We start from the raw sequence: 20,883 nt of genomic DNA on the forward strand, positions 1-20,883 counted from the left end.
AGATGGTTAAGTCATGATCAATTTGTTTGGCTCATTACATCATTTGCCAAACGTCATTTAGTGTTAAATATGATGGAGTTAAATCATTTACAAGACATGCCTGTTGCAAAAAGTGTGAAAAAAAAGGCACATCATCTCGTTTACCTTCCTCCCTGGTCATTGTATCAGCCAACGAAACAGTTTCCAAAGATGACAAATGGAATAATTCTTTTGAGTAAAAGGGAATTAATTAGTTATAATTTCTTTGTGGGTAGTGTTGCAGTATTAATGTTTTCTGAAATAAGATTGAATAATAAGAAATAAGAATAAAAGAGTGCACGATAAAAGCATGCGTATCCACGTATAAATGGAAAATTTTCACATTTCTTTCAATATATTTGATTCTGGATTTCCCAATCATTTTCCTTTCTTAAGTTTGATGTTTATTAATTAATGACTGTACCGTGCTTGTAACGTAAATCATTAATTTTTCTGAATTCAAAAGAATTGGAATTGGGAGATATTTTGGTATTGTTCAATCACTATTTAATAGTACAGTACACTCTATTGTAAAAGTTATATTTATAAATTTTATATCTTGTTCTATGCATTCCAATTTTAGAACATTACTTAACCTGTTGAAGATCTAGTTGAAATTGAAATAGTTTACATATATTTATGGTGTTATTGTTGATTTAATGACAGAAATTAATAGAAAAGTCTTGGGTAAGCCCCAGAGCTGCTAACAGAAACTTTGTTTCCTCATTTCTTGCTATCTATTAAAGGGCCTTAGTGGCCAAATAGTGCTGAAGCAGTAGCATAAAAGACTGTTAACAATTGATAGTTTTGAAAACACTTATTTGGGTGGTTTCTCCAAATGGTCTGTTAAAAGGTTGTCATCTGGATCTACTTATATTTGACAGTATATTTTCTCAAGATCTGCTGTCATTGCTATTACTGAAAACAAATTAACAAGTTGAATAAATTGTTTTGCAGTCTTGGTCCAACTAGAAACTCATCACTGATGGAGAATCCTGTGGTGGTTTTAGCTGTGGTTCATCAAAAACGACATAAAGCTATGTTGTTGTCTTGGTATTCTTGAATACTGCATGATAGGGTAAATAAAACACCCTTTAAGATTTGTGATGGATTTCTTGTTTAATTTGCTCCATATGTTCAAAGATACATATTAATCCATAAAGGATCTGGGATCTGTACTGATTATATAGATTGATGTTAACCCAAACTATCCTTCTTAAGCCTTTACATTTCCGGTACCCAAGATGAAAAATTAATAACGAACTAACATTTTCGAATCTCCTCCGAGATCTTCGTCAGGTTCTTTGACGGTTTTGAAATTGGAATTTTTTGATGTTAACTTGATTGAAGTCTGTGTTCTAAACAGTCTATTCCAAAAATTGGTTATACGTAATAAAAATAATTGCTCAAACACCGACATCAATACCAGTTCAATATTACAACAAGGTTTACTAATACAAACATTTTAAGTACAGAGCCCATACAGACCTGGAAGTACAGAGCCCATACAGACCTGGAAAGTCAGGAAATAAGATTTTTATCAGAAACAGTTGGAGAATATCATTAGAAGTCAGGGAATCTGCAAATACCACCAAATTGTCTCACTCTGGCTTCTTTTTGATCTGAACATGTCTTTAAATTTGGTTCATTAAAGGGAGGTCTATTAAAACTGGAGCAATCAAACAAATGGCAAGATTTGTTGCATTTATGTTTTGTAAACTATAAATGATGATCTAATGATTTAAATTTTGTTGGATAGGAAGTTTACATCCATATTTAAAATGATGGGTAGTGGGAGTGTGTAGCTGTGTAGGGGAGGGGTAGCGGTTGCATGTGAACACCAAAAAGGATCGCATGGCGGTCCTTGTGCAGGTCATGCATTTTTATTTATATTTTTTGTTGCAGGCCATATACAGTATGTGGAGTTTATAATCCTGCTAATTTTGACAGATTGATGATCTGTGATAGGTCTTCTCTCTAACTGTAAATTTTTGTCTTTGGATGGCTCGTGGAATTTTGGAAGTATACCAAAATATTGCCATCGGGTTTTCAAAAACACCATCGACAACAACCCACTTTCCTACAAACTCCACCGCTCCTACTGTAAGTTTAGGGGAGAGGTCAGACCTTGAATGGGGGTTCATGCTGGATAAAAGTAGTGCGCGATAAGTGATTTCTCTCTTGCAGAGTGTGTGATTTCTTCTGTTTAAATTATTTTGAATTTCCTACCTCCTTGCTTTAAGAAAATTTGATTTTATGGCACAGGTCTTTATTTAAATAAGAAAAATTTACAAATTAATTTAAATTAAATCGTGAATTTTTTTATGATGTAGAAATTACATAGCCAATTAAGTAATTGATTTTACACAGTTTTTCATTTTTTGTAAGTGAATAAAATGTGTTTTAATAAAAAAAATTTATAATTGTGTACAAAATGGGCTTAAATAGACTTGGATGAATATTATGTCATGGAAAGGGAAAATGCAGAGGCATTAATAAGTCAGGGAATAATGTCATAATTGGTCAGGGAATGTTAGAGAATTGCAGATGGAGTTGCCTGTATGGACCCTGTAAATATTATAATATTGAACTGGTATTGATGTTTGAGTAAGTTTGTGTTCTAGTTACCGAAATTGTAAGATGGTAGTCTTTCTTGAATCTCCAAGGTTTTGCATAGTTTTTGAAAGACCATATACCTGCATGTTGAATCACATAAATGTATGTTATCACAAGGATTTCCATACAGTTGTACTGCTGTCAACTCTTAATATGGGCATTGTTCTAGCTTCCAGAATTTTTGAAGCTGATTATTAATGCTGCAGTGACAATCAATGACTGATACTGCTTGTTGGCTTACATCTATTGGCCCAGATAGTACCCAAACAAATACTGTATTAATTGTAGTAGGAGTTCTTGATAATTCCTTGCATTGTCCTGGAAGAATGATCTTGTTGTAGACATCTGCTCCAAGAAGAATGTCTGTTGTGTGCCTAGCTTAATAAATATTAGCCAATTTATGAAGTTCTTTTTGTGTATATTTGAAAGGATTGCAATGAAAAATTAGGCAAGTTTGCTGTCAAATTTGGGGGAATTAGTGCTCTTAATGTTTTCTAATCTGTATGAGTTAGAACTTAGGTTTATGCATAAACTGCTGGATGAAAGGTTAATATTAGTTGAATTAATGCCTTCCCTATCATCAAATGTCACGGCACGCCACTGTTGTTTTGGTTGAAGGCACAAGCACACATTCAGTAATGAATTTTATTTATGATGCAGAATTCAACAGAGCCAAAAATGACTGTAATCACCATGAGTTTCTCACTTGAATGGCAGCAGTAGATAGAAGCACACATTTATGCCCATTCAATTGCCTTGATACAGAGAAATGACTTCTGGTTCTACAAATTTGCTTGTGATTTTTGTAGAATCATGTGAATCTGCTTGATATACTAGAGTGTATTATGTTTATGTGAACGCTTCTTGCAATGACTTGATTTACAGTTGCAGGATGGCCTAATTACAGGATAACTTGTGCTTCTTCACTAAATTTTTCCACTCATTCACTCATGCTCCCATAAAGACTGAATATTTGAAAACTTGATGTACAGTACATCATTACAAATGAGACATGGTAGTTGCATGATACCATGTGTGCTGCAGTAGTTAATTACTTGGATTGAGAGGATAGGTGAAGCCTAGATGTCAGCACATCTGCTGATTTTGGTCTGCTAGAAAGAATATTTGTTTAGGACACAGCTAGTGCTCTAGCAAATTGCTCCAAAAATAAAGATGTCCTCAAATACTAGTTCTGCATCTTTCCAGGAGAGTTCCCATACTGCAGACTGCAGAGTAGTTCCAATTTTGTACAAGTTGCTTGTATCTTACATCCCTGAATGCACTCATCAGTTAAGTATTGTAATGCTATGGCTGATTCTTGTATAGTGTTCAGTTGATTGAAAAGCTTTTTAATATAGGAATCATTGACTTTGTTATTGTAATCACAGTGACTGAAACCAGAATCAGCATAAAAAATGACAGCTAATGGGTTTGCCCATGTTAAATGGGCATCATCAGGTTAAAGTTCAGTTTAATTAATTGTGTTTGTTTGAGTTTGGCATTTCTCCCAGCTTGCTGGCATATATGGCAAGTGATGTCACAATTTTTTTTCAATGTTGTATTTGTTCTTTAATTCTGTTGGTGACTGATATATCCATAGCATCAATATAAACCAAATCTCAATCAAATCTTTCATTTGTTATTGAGATACAACACACCCCATTCTGTATCAAAATTTATAGTTGATTAGCTGAGTTTGGCATCTATATTTCTTACATAGCAAAAGAACTTGGACACAGAAAAGTTTTGCAATAAGACATAGATACACAAGACAACTAGTGCAAGGATTAGCACAAAAATACACCTGCAGTACTGAAGTGCAATCTCTCATTAATTGTGTTATTCCAAAACAACATACTCTGAGTCGAACTGGCTGTAGTGATTAACTTTGATATAAGACTCTGATCAATGTGTGAAGAAATTGTGAGAAATATAGGTGACAAACTCAACTATTGATATAACAGTATGGTGTACAAAATATTACACGATACTAAAGATAGTATAAATTTTGATATTGCACAGAGGGTGTCATATCCCAATCATAGATGAAAGATTTGATCTTGATTTGGTTTATTTTGGCACTACAGATGAATCAATTACCAATAGAATTAAACAACATGAATACAACACTGATAAAAAAAAAACAAACCTGTGGTGTCACTTGCCATAGGAGAAAAGCCAAACTTGAAGAAACATTACAGTAAGTAGAATCTTGTTTTAAGACTGTAGAACAGTGGCTTTCTCAGAATAATGGATTTTTGTTGAACTAAAACAACACGTTATATTCAGCACATTCACTTTCTGTGTTTATCACAGCCTGTGAACATTCCTTCAGACATGTTACAATTCAGCTGTAGGAATGTTGTGCATAGGATGCAGTTCATGGTCCACAATAACTGTGGCCACATTGAAAATGGTCCAATTCTTCATATGATCCAATAAGAATAATATTAACCAAATTGTCTTGTTTTTATGGTAAAATTGGTTTTGTTATACATAGGTTCTTGGAAACTGATATTAAGTGAAACTATTGACAACATAAAGTAAAAACTTGTTGATTGACAACTAAAATACACAAACAGCAACTTATCTGGGTTAAATATCATGTGAACTAGTGTTGTCATGTCAGATTCTGTTATTTTTAGATGAATCCAAATTTAACTAGCTTAGATCTGATGACGCACTATGTTAGGTGTAGAAAAGATGAAGTCTACCATTTCACTCACTAGACTTTACTGTGTGCATCAAACAATCTCTGTTAATGCATACAGTAAAGTCCAGTGAGTGAAATGGTACAGGGATGCATATCAAATAAAGGTGTTGGCAGAGTACTACAGAAACATTTTTATTTGCCAAGCTAATTTCAACAAGGAACAGTTTTGTGATATTGAATCCTATATATTTCAAGATGACTCTGTTTACTCACCATCTTGACATAGTAATGTAAAAGTATAGTGTTCTTTCTCTACAGTTTGTTAGAATATTGTCTTTTAAAATGAGAGAGAAATTGTGGGAAATTATCTTTATCTAAATTGCAAGTGGCCAGACAAAATACCTAAGCTTGCAAGTTACACTTCTGGTCTCAACTTTATTAAGAATTGGGCACAAAAATTGCAGAAAAGAGGCCTGGAAATAAAAGTAAAGTATTAGAAGAGTTTTTAGTTTCACGAACTTGGCAAAACATACTTGAAGAAACTTGTCTATTCTATTCCAGAGGGTTGCAAAGCTGTTAAAACATGAAGTAACTGTACAAAGTATTAAAATCCACTTAAGAAATAACTATTAATGGTTTTTTTTATTTTGGCTTGCTTATGTTGTGAATCTTTTTCTGTTTGTAAGTGTAAATAGCAAGTTCTTGTGACAGCATTCATTAGTGGCATTGATGAAGCTGTGATGTGAAATAATACTTAAGTTCAACCTAGCATTATATGTAATAAATTAAATTTACTTTAAATATACATATATCAAATGACTTTTGTATGTATTTTAGATAATTAAATGTTTGGTTCAAACACAACCAACAGCAGATTTATTAATGTGCAAAAGACCAGTATGCATTTTGACAACAAAAAAGCAATTTTGTCCTCAGCTGGTTTTTAATTCTATAATTCTTTTAACCAGCAATAACTCTGTTAATATTGTTAACACCATAAAGAGTTGTAGATTTAAAAACCAGCAGAGAAAGACAGCATTGTTTTTTTTGTTGTCAAAATACATACCAGTTTTCTGCATGATGGTAAATTTAATTGTTTAATAAACATAAACTAGTATATTATAAGTCTGTTTTGATTGTGTTTGAACCAAATGTTTAATTGAATTTATTTTAGTTTATTATTTCTAGTGTCTTTTCTATACCACATATTTAAACTGATTGTAATTTATAATGATGACATATGTTACTTTTAACATTTGCTGAATGCTTTTTGGTATATACTATATCATAGGTGATCCAATTTCCATTACTGATAGTTTATGGTCACTGATTATATGTAAAAGATTACTTACTTTATTGGCTTAAAACTTTTTGAAGGATTTTATAAATTCAGATTTGTAGAGTTATTTTTATGATGCATGGTATTTGTATAAGAATTTCTAATTGGTTTTCCACTATGAGAATATTGTGTCTAATTTGTTGTTTTGATAGATTTTTGACATTTGCTTTCTCAACATATGCGGAAATAATTTTACAAATCTCCATCGTCACATGGATAAGTCAAAAAGTAAATGAAATGTTTTATTAAGTCAAGGAAAAGGAAAAAAAGTGAAAAAATTTTGAATTATTTTTAATATGGTCCATTAACTTTGTGTTTTCTGCTATAAGAATAAATTAGTGATTTGCTTTTTGCATTAATTTATTTAATTAAGCTAAAATAATAATCATATAAAACAATTCTTAGATATATAATCATCCAACGATCACCTAAATATTCAGGATGTAATATGGCTATAATTAAATAATACAAATAAATTTGGTAGTAGAAGTAAGTGAATATTTAGGCAATCGTTGGATGATTATATTAACTCATTGGGCTTTGAGACGTGTATTATACTTTGGATATATTTTGAGAAATTAAAACTGATAAACAGAAATTAATTTCTTTACATTATTTTTAAACACTTGATGTTAACTAGCCACTGTCAGAAGTGCACAATTGAACAATTAAATACTTGCAAACATATTTTAAATAATTAAAAAAATTTAAAACAGAATAGAAAAGTTTATATTAAATTTTTATTTTGTTAAGATAACAAATTTCAAAATATATTTTTAATATTTTAATTTTATTATATATATTTTTTTAATTCTTATCTCACTTATTCATATTCCAAAAACATATTTCATAATTTGTTGCAGAATTTAAAATCTATTGTTATTAAATTTGACTTCTTCAATAATTTTATTACTTTAATAAGTATGATCAGTGTTCTATAACAAAGAAATAATTTGAATAATCTTATAAATTATACAACTTAACTGTGTGAAATATATGATTGAATAAAAATAACCTATCCCAAACTTACTTTTTATGAACATATTATTAGAACTACTATTATGATATTTCTCACTCCTTTCTAAGTCTTTCTCAGAGATGGCAGCACAATGCACATGTCATTTTAGTTAAAGCTTTCATCAGCTATTACATATTTTAGTTGTTAGTTGTTTCAGTGTTTGATTCATCAAGAATAACAAATGATCACAGAATATTTGCATTTTTAATTGTGTGCTGACATTGAATTTTTATTAAGAAATATCTCTTACACATATTCTATATAAACTTTAAACCTTAAGTTTTTACATCAGTTTTATGAAATTTGTTAATATCCTTGTCAAAAACTTTATATCAAATTACTTAGGAAAGCTTAAATATTCTATTGCTAATAGATGATGTATATATCAACTAGTCTTTTTATTATTTATTTTTATTATATTTTATTTTGTTTTAACACACACTCTGAAGTTAATAATGTACATTTATTCATATAAATGTATATAAGAAGATATATTTGTAATAGATTTAATTAAGATACTCAGCAGTTTATTCAGTTTTAAAATATTAAATGAACGTGTAAATTTTAATGTTTACAACTATATCTATAGTGCTTTTCTTTCTAATTTTAAAAGACAAATGTTTCTCAATAAGTTAAATATTAAAAATAAATCGTCGATATTGCAGTTGCCATATAGTTTGATTTAGCCAGTTGTAATTATAATTTCTAAGTTAAATAATGTTTTTACTTATTTAGAAATAAGAGAATTTGTGGAATTTCACTGTTTTATTATTTTCAAAATATAAGAAATATTAAAGTAACTAACTATTCAAAATTTATTTTTTTATTTCTTATTGTGTTTTATTTAACAAATTTTATCTAAGTGCACAAATTGCTTTAATTTATAAATACTTTCGTGTAAGTTTTGTAAAGATGTCTTCAGATTTCGTTATGTATTTGGATGAAAACAGCAATTAAAAGTTGATATGAAACAATAACAGGAAGCAAAATACTATGTTTATTTCCTTGATTCTAACATGTACTTTTTTACATATTTTTGCTGATTTAAAATAGAAGTGTATCTTAGAATTGTTGGTATGTTGTTCGTAGACCAAAACAACACTCAGAAATCATTGTAAGTGGATCATCTGATGTGTTGTGCATATAAATAATAGATTATTTGCAGCTGTACTACTACATAATGATCACACCAATTAAAATAAATTTTACTGGAAATGTGTGCTTAATATAAAATCCTTTTAAACATAAAATGTTTTCTAAATGACATTATGATGGAGCATTAAAAAAATAGTTTAGTTAACTGCTCTGTATATAAAACGAGCCTGCCAAACATTACTTGTTTTATGGCATTTACATTATTTTTGAATTTGTTATTATTTGACAAAAGTTGATAAAATTTAATTATTTTAAAATTCTTTTTTTCATAAAAAAAAAATTATCAAAATTCAATTTCTAATTCATGATATTTCTTAAAATCAAGAAAATAGGGTGATGTGTAAAATAAAGCAATTACATTAATTTTAAATTCACCAATTTTAAGAACTTGTTACCGTTGAAAAAAAATGAAGGATTATAGATTACTAATACTTTGAAATTAAATATTAAAAGGATAAAAATGAATGAAGTATTTTATAATTAAGATATTGCTAATGCAAATAAAATATATTGAGAAGTAAAATATAAAAATAACAATTAAATTTTTTTATTAGTTTAACTGTATATAGTATTTTCCTACAGCCAATGAATATCCAATGGTTTAACCACACAATTTGATTAATATTGTGTATGGTTAAATACACAATATTAATCAAATTGTGTGTGGTTAAACCATTGGATATTTGTTGGCTGTAGGAAATACTATGCCTGACAAAGGATTAGAGTTAAAGTAATAAGAATACAGCTACCCTATTTATGGAAAGTAAAATTTTTTACTTTAATTTGTATTAGTAAATTGAAAATAAAAATTGCAATTAATAATGCAAATGAATTTTATCAATAATCAAATATATTGTTAGGTGTATATTTAAAAATAAATGAATTAAATATTCCAAAAAAGTAGAGTAATAAATATTTTAAAAAATTTTCATTTAAAAATTTCAACAAAAGTCATTTGTTAAATCAAATATTCCCAAACAGTCATTATTTGTAATATGGATTATTTATAAACTTTTCTGTATTAGTTAAAAAATTCTCTTTTTTCTTGAAAACTAAAGAAATTAATTTGCATTAAATTATATCTGTTTTTGTATCGTTGCAATTGATAGTGTTCATGAGTTTTGTTTTGTTAATATCAGTGGTAGCTTGTGATAAGCACTGTAGAACTGGAACATCCTGAAAGAAAAATAAAATCACAAAATAATGCCTTTTTATTGCATAGTAATTATATAAATTATTACACATGATTTAAAATTAATTTCTTTTAATCAAAAACAGTATGAGAAATAAAAATAATTTATATTAGGCATGTGGCTATCTGCTGTGCACCTTCCTGTGACAATGCTCTTAAACAGTGCAATGTGATCTCTGATCTCAGAAAACAGTCCCACTTGTGCTGCTGCCTCATCTTGTGATACAATGAAACACTTGAGAAGATATCAGTAACTAGGAGAGTGCAGTTTTTAGCTTTTAAGATAGAACCAGATTTTGCTAAAAAATTTTATTTGGTGAAATAACTGGCAACATTTATTTTATACAATACAAAAATAATAATCTATTTGATTTTTAAAAAAGAAAAACAAAATTCCTTCTTTATCCATCCAACCTTCTTAGAAATATTTCAGATTATGCAGCTAAAGTGAAACATTGTTTTTGGATAATGTCAGTTCTATTCACTTGTGACTTGGATACAGTGTGCTTTATATGGATAAAGTTTGAAAATAATAGTTACTTTCTTTAATCAAAACATTGGATAGTCAGCATTAGCTGTTAATCTTAGCTTTAATTCAATTCATGGTCCATAACATATATATAATACAGTATAATATCCGAATAGTGGAGACCATCAGGACCAAGAAGTTTGTCTTCTATTTGAAGGTACAATATATGCTGGCGGCTATGCTGTATCTTAACCTGGTCATCATGTAGTGAAGAATAAGATGGATTACGAAAACATCAAATTTGCATTAGGAATGTTAATATACTGAAAAATATATGTAGCATATATAATTAAAATATATATACAATATATTTTTTTCAGCTGTAAAAAAATTTTTTTTAATTGAATCTTGTTCAATTGTGGAATTACTAAGGTGATTTGCTATCCACTTCGAGGGGTGGGAAATATATTTGGAATTGTTACATTTTTAAAGTCATTTATGATCTAAGCAATTAATAAAAAATCAATACAGGGATTTGTTTGCTTTGTAGTTATCAAGTAGGTGCAACTTTTTAAACATTCTTGTTTTTTCAGTAACTGATTTATTAAAATTGTACTTTAGTCTCCACAAAGCTGTTAAAACAGTTATAACAGCATTTGTTTGGGGAGTTCAAAGGTTGTATTATAGAGGTGATTTTTCCAACCACTTTAAAGTGTGAGAAGATATTTGGTTTTCTTGCATTTATGATGTCATTTATGATCTTAAGTTCTTTTTCGTTAATATTATACCATGGTTATTGTCAAATGAATAACTTCAGAAAAATTTATAGTTTTTTGGTATCATAAGCTTTAATTCCAGCAATAAGACAAAGTTTAATAACATTAATATGTATAATGATAAATGGTGATAGCCAAATGAAACTTCTCTAAGTTGTCAGATATAGAATATTGTTGGACTTCTTATAACCTGCCGTATTTCTATTTTAAGCCAGTCTTTATTTGACACCTATGGTCAAAATTCATTGTCTGAAAGAGTATTTGAACCGATTCTTGGTTTTCATTTTCAAATATTTTGTTTATAATTAATTCTTTCAGAATATTGAAGGCAGGGCATTGTGTTTTTGTAAGATTGGTTATGGATGATGGTATTTGTTATAGAGTGTCTGTTATTTTAAGGTAAATATAATAGATGTCCTATATGAAGGGTCTAGGGATTGTAAAAATATTTAAGTAGAGGTGTCCACTACTATTCAGGAGTGTCCATTAATGGAGGTTCCACTGTTTATATTAGTTTATGTAATTAGTAATAGTTATTCAGCATTCCCACATTAGACAGTCAGAAACCACACTAACATATGATAATGCTAGGAATCTTGTTGTCATTAAGTGTTTTTTTTTTTTTTTTTTTAATCTCTATTTTACGACTTTAGTGTGAGTGAAAATGTATGAGTAATAAATAAACAACCTTTATAAACATCAAAAACTTCTAATTAAAAATGATCAAAAATGTTAGTAAATGACATCTTCAGGTAACACAAACATAATATACAATTTATTATACATTTTTTCATTTCAAAAGTACTGAGGATATATCATTTTGTTAATAGGGAATCATGCACAGAGAATTAGATGGAACCTTTTTGTTGACCTTGAAATGATTTTCAGCATTGCATAAAACAAAATTAAATTTGAGGGGAAAGTAAAGTTGCAATAATGCAGATCTGAATGTGTTCATTTGAATCCAGAAAATGGTTTTATACTAATTAAATGGTGCTCTTTAACTTTGTAATTGAAACTTTTAAGTTACTTCTCATTAAAAGTTACAACATAAGTGACCTTGAAATCATTTTCAAGGTCAGCAAAAGGTCCATTCAATTCTTCATGCATGACTTCCTACATATATTGATTTTTGTTAATGTATTTATCTTCAGTACTTTTGGAACATAAAGGGTGTAAGGGACTTTTAATCTGCCCTATATATACAATATATAACAGAATTGTACATGTGTTTTTTCAGTAATATGTTAGCATTCCTATGTCTTCCTCTGTAATAGAAAATGATTTTTAAGTAGTATAGAAAGAACAAAACAAATATAATACTGCATAAAAACTTAAAATGTTAAATTTTAACATTCAAATTTTAATATTCAAAACTTAAAAAATTTCAACATATTCATATAATGGAATAAGATTAAGACAATTATATACAAAGTATATTGCTGAAAATGTTTGATATTAGAGAGGTTGCGGCTGATGTTTTCAGCCTAAAATGTGAATGTCGGACATCGAGCGCCACCATCTGGCAATTCTAGAAGGTTGATAATGGCATCTGCTACGTCTAGCATGGCGAGTAAAAGTTTGGCCTAAACTTCTTCATTATTTTTGTGTTTGGGAATAAATTATGACTAATTTTTTAAAATAATGATTATTTAAGCATTTATGAATAATATTGTAAAGAAACATATGATTTTAATCCAGAAATTATTTAATTATTCAATTTTTTTGCAAGTGATGTGAAGTGCCTATAGAATTCACATATATTTCTGTTTATAATAGTTTATCATAATTCTGTAGGAGTAGGTTTGTTCTTTCACAGCATCTACCCATCAACTATGTAATACGTTTGTAAAAATAATTTCCTGAGCTGCTTTCGGATTTACATAAGTTACTACTTCCCTCAACAAAAGTATGAGGTGGTCCTATCGTACAATAGGAGACATGACGCTAATTAAAAATAATTAATTAGACATAAAAAAACTGGCACACACAAACTGGAACTATATACTAAACCAGCAAAATTCACACCTAAATGCTAAAATTTGTTGGTTTAATTATTTAGTGTTATTAAACATCCTATAAATACTTTAAAATAGTTTAATTTGTTTATTTACCTTTGCTAATAACATTCATTGTTGTTAAACATGTTCCACCATTTTTCAACAATATCCTATGAGTCAGTGCGTGACGTGAACGCATGGCACAACGTGTTTTAATTGGAGTTCAAACATCAAATGTGCACTTCTGATTGCTGTACAAGTTTAACGTTTGAACTTTGGCCACAACCTCTCTACTGTAGTTTTTTAAATTTTTATATTTTAAATTTTGAACATAATTGTCTTCTCCATGAATAGAGAAATAACAAGCAAAGAACAATGTGTTTTATTAATAATATGATGCTTTTCTGAGTTTTTTTGATGTGATGAAAACATAAGAAACCATTATTGTTGACTATTCTTCATGACTTCATGATGAACCTTTATTAATTATAAAGGTTCATCATCCATTTTAAGGAAAGTGTTTTATTAAGTTTGTATGTTGTATGTAACATATGTTGTGAAATGGACAAATCTTGTACTAAATTTATCATTTTTTTTCTAGTGAATGGAAGAATTATAAAATTTGTGACTTGTTTTAAGCTTTGTCCTTACATAACTATTATATAAGACATAGGTTGTAGTTTATATAGTTGTATCATTGAAGTATTTTTTTAAAAATTAAAGAAATAAGTCATCTTAAATATCCACCATAATGTTTGTATTGTGTTATAATAGGCTGAAAAGGGTAGTGAAGTAATGTTCTTCCTGAAATGCAACCCAAAATAATTAAAATTGTAGAAAACTTTTGTTAATAAGATAATTATTAACACTACAATATAAAAGCCTCACCATTTGTATATGACAAGTTCTAAAACACTTAAGCAAGAATTGAGCTTAAAGATGGAAAATGTGGTTTTAGAGTTTTATTTTCTGTCATAAATCCACTGTTTTTATCTGTGAGTTGATATTAAGATTTTTTAAAGAATTCTGCAATAAACATTTTTCATTTTTAAATGGTTAGTTTTTAGAATAAATATAAACATCTATGACTCTCTTATTACTTCTTAATAACTTTTTGAACTGAAACTTGAGTATACATTAAATATGATATACAGTGGAGTCCCGCTAATCCGAACGTGTTTCGGTCAGTGTGGTTTATTCCCAGTCAGTTATTGTGGCCTTGCCTACTCCAAACAACTCTATTGCCAATTTCATTACACTTTCACCCTTGTCCAGCCTTTTCAAAATATCCAGCTTATGTTTCAACGTACACGTGTCTTTTTGTTTTGTGGCCATTGTAGCAGCAAACTAAACTAAATTATAATAATGCAGAGTGAAGAGTACATTCACATCCACAATTAAGCATGCTAAGTCATCTAGTAGCATCAATCAACTGATTGGAATCCTGGACTGTGTATTAAAAACAATGTTTTTTACAGTTAAAATAATTTTAAGGTAAACAGTGAAGGCAGGTTGCCATTTCAAAATTACAAAACTTATTTTTGTTAATTGTCTGCACCCTCTATTGGGTACAAGTCAGATGAAATAAAGGGTGGAATGCTAACATCATTGATGGTGTTGGATCTATATAAACCAGACCTCTTTTACTGCTTGCTTCTGCATTATTTCAGTTATTCGGCTAATCCGAACAGGGCTCAGTCCCAATTAGTTTGGACTAGTGGGACTCTACTGTAATTAGGTATTTTTTTTATATATTGTATTTATTAAGTATTATCTACTATTACTTGGAATAGCAATTTGTATTAAGTGCACCTAGATGATTTCATGTGATTATAACTTATATGTGAGTAATGGGTAAAAAAATTTTATATTGCAAACAATTCTTTTTAAAATTTTTCTCACAATATATAAAACTTAAGTGATAATTTCAAGTTATTCATGTTTCAGAAAACACTGTTTTAGCATAGTGGTTTTATATTCGTAAAATTACTTGAATTTTACTTGAAATCAAATTGATGATTCAGATATCAAAATTTAAAATATTTAAAAACAAACAAGGTTAAATAAATTAGGAAAAGTTTTGTGTAACTATTTCACATAAAATATATCTTTTTATATGAAGTTGGAAGTAGAGATTATGTTGATTTGTTATAATTATGTATTGCGATTTCCCTCCATATTTGTCAGTTTCCTGTATATGATTATTACTACAGTCAACTTGCATTAATATGAATCGCAAAAGGAACACGTTAGTTTGCTTTATCAAAAATTTGTTGACAAGTTTCAGGGTCAAGGCCAAGGTCGTATGACTTAAGAGGTTAAACAAAACAAAGCTAAAAGAAATTTGTAATTATTTTTTCTGTTGAATGTTATTTTAAAAAGTAGAAATTATTTTTGGCACCAAAAGAGTATTAAAAAAAAACCAAATTCGGTGCAAAGTATCTGAACCTGGTATCACCATATATGCAAACTGTTACATTTTTGCATAAAAAATAAAAAAACCAATATATTTATTTACCAAAAAGTTTACAAAAAACGCAAGATTAGCAATAAGATAGTTATATCACACCCAGTGTGCACACATCCGAATCTCACAAACTGAGCACCAAAAAAGGTTAGTGAAATTTATGAAACTGCCATTTAGATTTTAAGATATCATCAATATTTGCTTTGGAATTAATGCATCCAACTAAGAGAATTGCTTTCAAATGTTCATCAGTCAATCGCATTCAATGTTCTAACTTTATATACTTCATTTTTGAAATTGCTCACAGACATAAGTTGTTCCAAACATTGATGCCATACCAGAGGCATCTACAGCCTTTTGGCTATGTGAGGATGCCCATTTAGTCAGCCATTTTGTTAAGTTATTGTATAGTGAGTATGGAAACATGGTTTATGTCATTGAAGATTCACCAAATGTGCAATGCATGTTGTTATCTGTTTTTTCAAGCTGAAAGACAGTACGGCTGAGATTCACTGAAGGATGAATGTTGTGACAGAAAAATATTTTTGTCCACAGCAACACATGCACACAGACATATCAAACAACTCCAACAACTTTAATGGGGGTTAACTCCACCTATAGCTCTGACCTTGCACTGAGTAACTTTCATTTGTTCCCAAAAATGAAAGTGTAGTTGGGAATGTAGTAATTTGAGTCCAATGAGGAAGAGATGTATGGCATTAGTGGATGGCTGAACTCCTAAGCAGAAACTTCTTTAATGAGGGAATAGAGAAAATGGTGTCACTTATGACAAATGCCTGAATTCAAGTTGAACTTATGTCAAATAGTAGCTAAGATATGTATGCACCTTACGTGTGAAATATAGTTTCTTAATTATTGTTTTTTTCATTGCCTACCGAAGGTTAATTTCTAAATTGCTCTCATAATTACAATTTGTTTAGAAAGAAAAAACCTCAAACAAAAGATGTCATATAGCAACATAATGTCAAAAGGAACACTGCAACAGTCAAAAAGGACAGCAAAGAGTTTATCTGATTTTATGTTGCATTACTAACTCTTTAGTGGTCAACTTTATTTTTAGTAAATGCTACTCTTTTTTTTTCTAAATTTTTTAAGCATATTTTTCTGCATTGCAAATTATTTTTCAATGTAATATTTTAAAGGAATGAAATATGGTTTTTAACTTTATTTAATAATTTCTCTGAGCAAATAATTAAAATAGAATATAGATTTAAGTTAGTATACCTACTCTGATGATAATTAAAGAATTTTTCATTTATTGATAGTTTTACCAGTAGTTTGTGTACATTTAGTAGGTAATCAGTAAACAACAATGTATGAACAATAAATTATTAATCCATCTGAATGAATTAACGAAATAGTGCAGTCCCTACAGATAAACTTAGGAAGTTGTCAACTTTATGAATCTAAGTTATTTGTTTATAAATTTGTATTATTATTGTCATCTTATATATCTTACAAAATTTAATAATTATTATTTTAAACAAGTATAAAAGATTGAATGGTAGTTATTAATTTTTGTACAGTTATTTTTATTTTGTGGTATTATAGTAAGAGACATTCATAATATAAAATTGAAGAATTTTTTTAAATTTATATAATTCCTTTAATTGTTGAACATGTATAATTATTTTTTCATGATGATTTTAAACTTGAATTTACAACACTAATTGTTAGCTTTAATGTTTCAAAATAGTCATAGTATGGATTGCTGGGGGTTCAGACAAAGTTTCTACCAGCTACGGGACACATGGGTCTGATTAAATTCACACACATCCATATGATGTTAGAATGTGTTCTGATATATAAAGCATGAGAACTACACTTACAAAAGTCTTTATTTGTACCCTACATTTACATACTAGTTCTCATTACAGCTGTGTATAAGCATATAGAGGCAGTCACAAAAGTGAGTGGTTCACATGTACCTTTAAGGTAGCATTGAGGTCCCATTAGCAGATTTGTACTGCCACTACAATAGTATGTGATGGAACCCTTTATTAAGGCTTTTTTTGAAGAGATTTAATATTTGTATAGGGATCAAACTGCTTGATTTATTAATGATTTTATTAGATTGATTATTGGAGTAGTTCTTCATTTGCTTTTTATCTGATTAAACTTTTTGTACTAACTGCTGCTTTTTCACATTGTGTTTTTAGTGCTAAACCATTTAACTTGTGCAATATTGAAGGATATGTAAACTTACCAAAATTTACATTTTAAATATAAGAATTCAATTTAAACAAGTTTTGCACTTTCACTTTTCACTCTTAGATTCTTCTCCCAGTATACTATTGCATAGTTTTTATATTATTTGGCAAACCTTCTAACTTATCACTTTTGCTTCCTCTCAAAGATAGCAAATGTAATCAATGATTATCATAAATTTTACATGTCTAGAACATGAGTTTGTTTTTCCAAAAAACAGATTATAAAGACATGTGCAATTATTTACAATTTGTAGTTCTTTGCAGTTACAAAATTGCAATCATTAATTACCAGATACATGGTAAATGTTTTTAATTTATTAAAATACACAAGTCAGTAGGAATATTAAATTAAAAATTTTCGGTTTCTTTCCAACTACTGATTCCAAATTTTTTTAATCTTATGTATTAAGTCAGCCTAAATTAATATACAGTGGAACCTTGCATAACGAGCAAAAACAAAATGTTAAAAATGACTCACTTAAGGAGCAATGTTTTACATAACAAGTGACCAGGACAGGAAAGGGGAAGTCCCAGATTGTGTGCATGCTCCATCAGTCTGTGTTTAGCACTCATTCCGCTAGCATCTTAGTGTCACTTGTGTTCACACACATTATGCATAAACATCAACAACCATCGCCCATTATATAATAAACAAACGATATGCCAAATTCTTGGGCTATGTAATGGTTATAATTGAATATTAGAAATTAATTAATTTGACTAGAGGTAGGGAGTTATACTGCCATCTTGTATTAAACTTAATGACCAATTCAAAATTAAATTTTAGAAATGTCTAAATTAAAAATTAATTATAAATAATTACATTAAATATGAGATGGAAGCATAACCACCTACCTCTAGTATATTGGACTAGTGTGAATGAATAAATTTTCAAAGAATTGTAACAAATGTTAAAATATTAGTAAGAAAAATTACAAAATGGAAGTGAAATATGAAAAATCACATTATTAATAATCTCCTATGTTGTACCTAATATCTATCTTTATTTTTATTTAAAGTGATTTCTTAAAGTCAAATGATTGCCTGATTATAATGGGCTATATTAATGTTATCATTAATAATTAAATGTTAAGTAATTTGGTCTAGAGGTAGGCATTATGTACCATCTCTTGATAAATTAAATATTATAATAAAATAAATATTTTAACAATTAATTTAGAAGATTCTGAAAGAAAAGAATTTGTCCAAAATGGGACTCTAACACAAAACCATGCAGTTGTGTTGCCAGTTATGCTACTTAGACCTCCATCTGATCTTTGCTCCCAGAACTATTAATTTAGGTATAATCATAGTTACTCATGATGCCAGCCAAGGATGACAATGCCTATGGCTTATAACTCTCATTATGATATTCAGTCTGCTATTGCTTCACCTTGCATGGTGTGTATGTATATATAAATATAAACAGATTTTTAAATCTGCTTTAATCTAATAATCAAGTTTATGGATGTTTATATGGTTTCTTCTATGTATTTATTGCTAAATAAACTTAGAATTTACAAATTATTATGTGAAATTGAATTTAGAGCAAACTTTCACTCCTAACACAACTTCCAGTATCTGTTTCTCACAAATACAAACATTTTTGGTTTCTTCAGAGGCCCTCTTTAGGTATTAGAAAAAGAAAGCTTTATTATTCCACTGACTCTTCTTTATATTTTCCTTATTGCTGTTATATTTGAAAATTTGTCTGCTGATGTTCTACTAATCTTCAGCATCATCATATTTGAAATAATTCTAAAAAAAGCAATGACAAAGACATTCAAAAATTCAGCTGTGAATGTTCTAAAATTCTTCAAAATTCAAATATCTTTCTGATCTTTTAACCAATTTCTAGGTGTTTCACATCTTTTTGTTGAATTCAGCAAGTATTTTAATACAGACAGACTATTTACATAAAAATAAAAAATAAAAATCTGCCATGCTTGAGACTGATTTAGCTTATCTTTGTAATTAATGCAGCCATCTTTATACATATATTTGCTTTTTTCAATGTTTACTGCAGTTTTAAGTTTTTGTTTTGTCAAACATTGTTCTTATAAGTCTACCTTTGGGGCTGGCATGGCCTTATTTTCAGTGTGGAATCATATTGAACAGGAGCTGTTGTGTGCTTATTCTTTTTGATAACATATGTGGATTCTTTAATTGCAGCTTCAACCAATCTACATGTTTCTCACAAATACATGAAGGTGTTTGTAAGAAACATAGGTGCTGGAAGTTGTGTTATAAGCATAAATTTTCTTTAAGTTATAGTTCCAACTTATGTGGTGACTTCATGAAATTGAATTTGAATAAATATTCAAATTTATATATCACACACTAAGAATATTTTTAAAATGTAATATTATCTTTGATGCTCTCAACTTAACTAAATATGGCATCACTTAGGTTATTATGTTGTAATTCTTTGGTAATTTAAAATGTTATATTAGTTTTGTAAGACTGATAATTAATAAATCATAATTGTTTTTACTTTAAAGTAAGCATATATTTGATAGATAAAAATTTAATTTTTATAATTATTTAAAATTTATAGATTGGTGAATTTGGTAAAGAATGTGCAGCTAAGTGGAATGCTATGAGTGATGAAGAAAAACAACCATTTCTAAATGCAGCGGCCAAAGATAGAGAACGCTATAAACAAGAAGTAAGAAATTATTTGACACATTTTATATCGTAAACAGGAAATATTGAGTTTAGCTATAAGAACAACTTTGCAATTTAATATGCTTTTATTATTTTATTAAGTCTTAATCAGAAACAATTTTTTTATTAAATTAATTAATTTGATAAAAAAAAATTTCAAAAAACTTATAAGAGTAATTTAATATTTTGAGAAGACAAGAGATTCTAAATGAGAAGTGAAATTTCATGTTATGGTTTTAAATTCTGATTTTCATGAAATATTGAAGCTATTAAAAATGAGAT

At 28.7% G+C, this 20,883-nt stretch overlaps 1 protein-coding gene across 1 annotated transcript in view; it reads left to right on the forward strand.

Moving 5' to 3' along the window:
- Positions 1–20,883, forward strand: part of LOC136968870 (high mobility group protein DSP1-like) — a 113,392-nt gene that overhangs the window by 55,618 nt on the left and 36,891 nt on the right. Inside the window, exon 3 of the mRNA XM_067262923.1 lies at positions 20,492–20,602. Within this exon, the coding sequence (XP_067119024.1) occupies positions 20,492–20,602 (111 nt within the window). The remainder of the gene's footprint in view (positions 1–20,491; positions 20,603–20,883) is intronic.

This window comes from Centruroides vittatus, unplaced genomic scaffold (assembly GCF_030686945.1).
Source record: "Centruroides vittatus isolate TY-2023 unplaced genomic scaffold, ASM3068694v2 contig_165, whole genome shotgun sequence".
In the NCBI taxonomy this organism is placed as follows: domain Eukaryota; kingdom Metazoa; phylum Arthropoda; class Arachnida; order Scorpiones; family Buthidae; genus Centruroides; species Centruroides vittatus.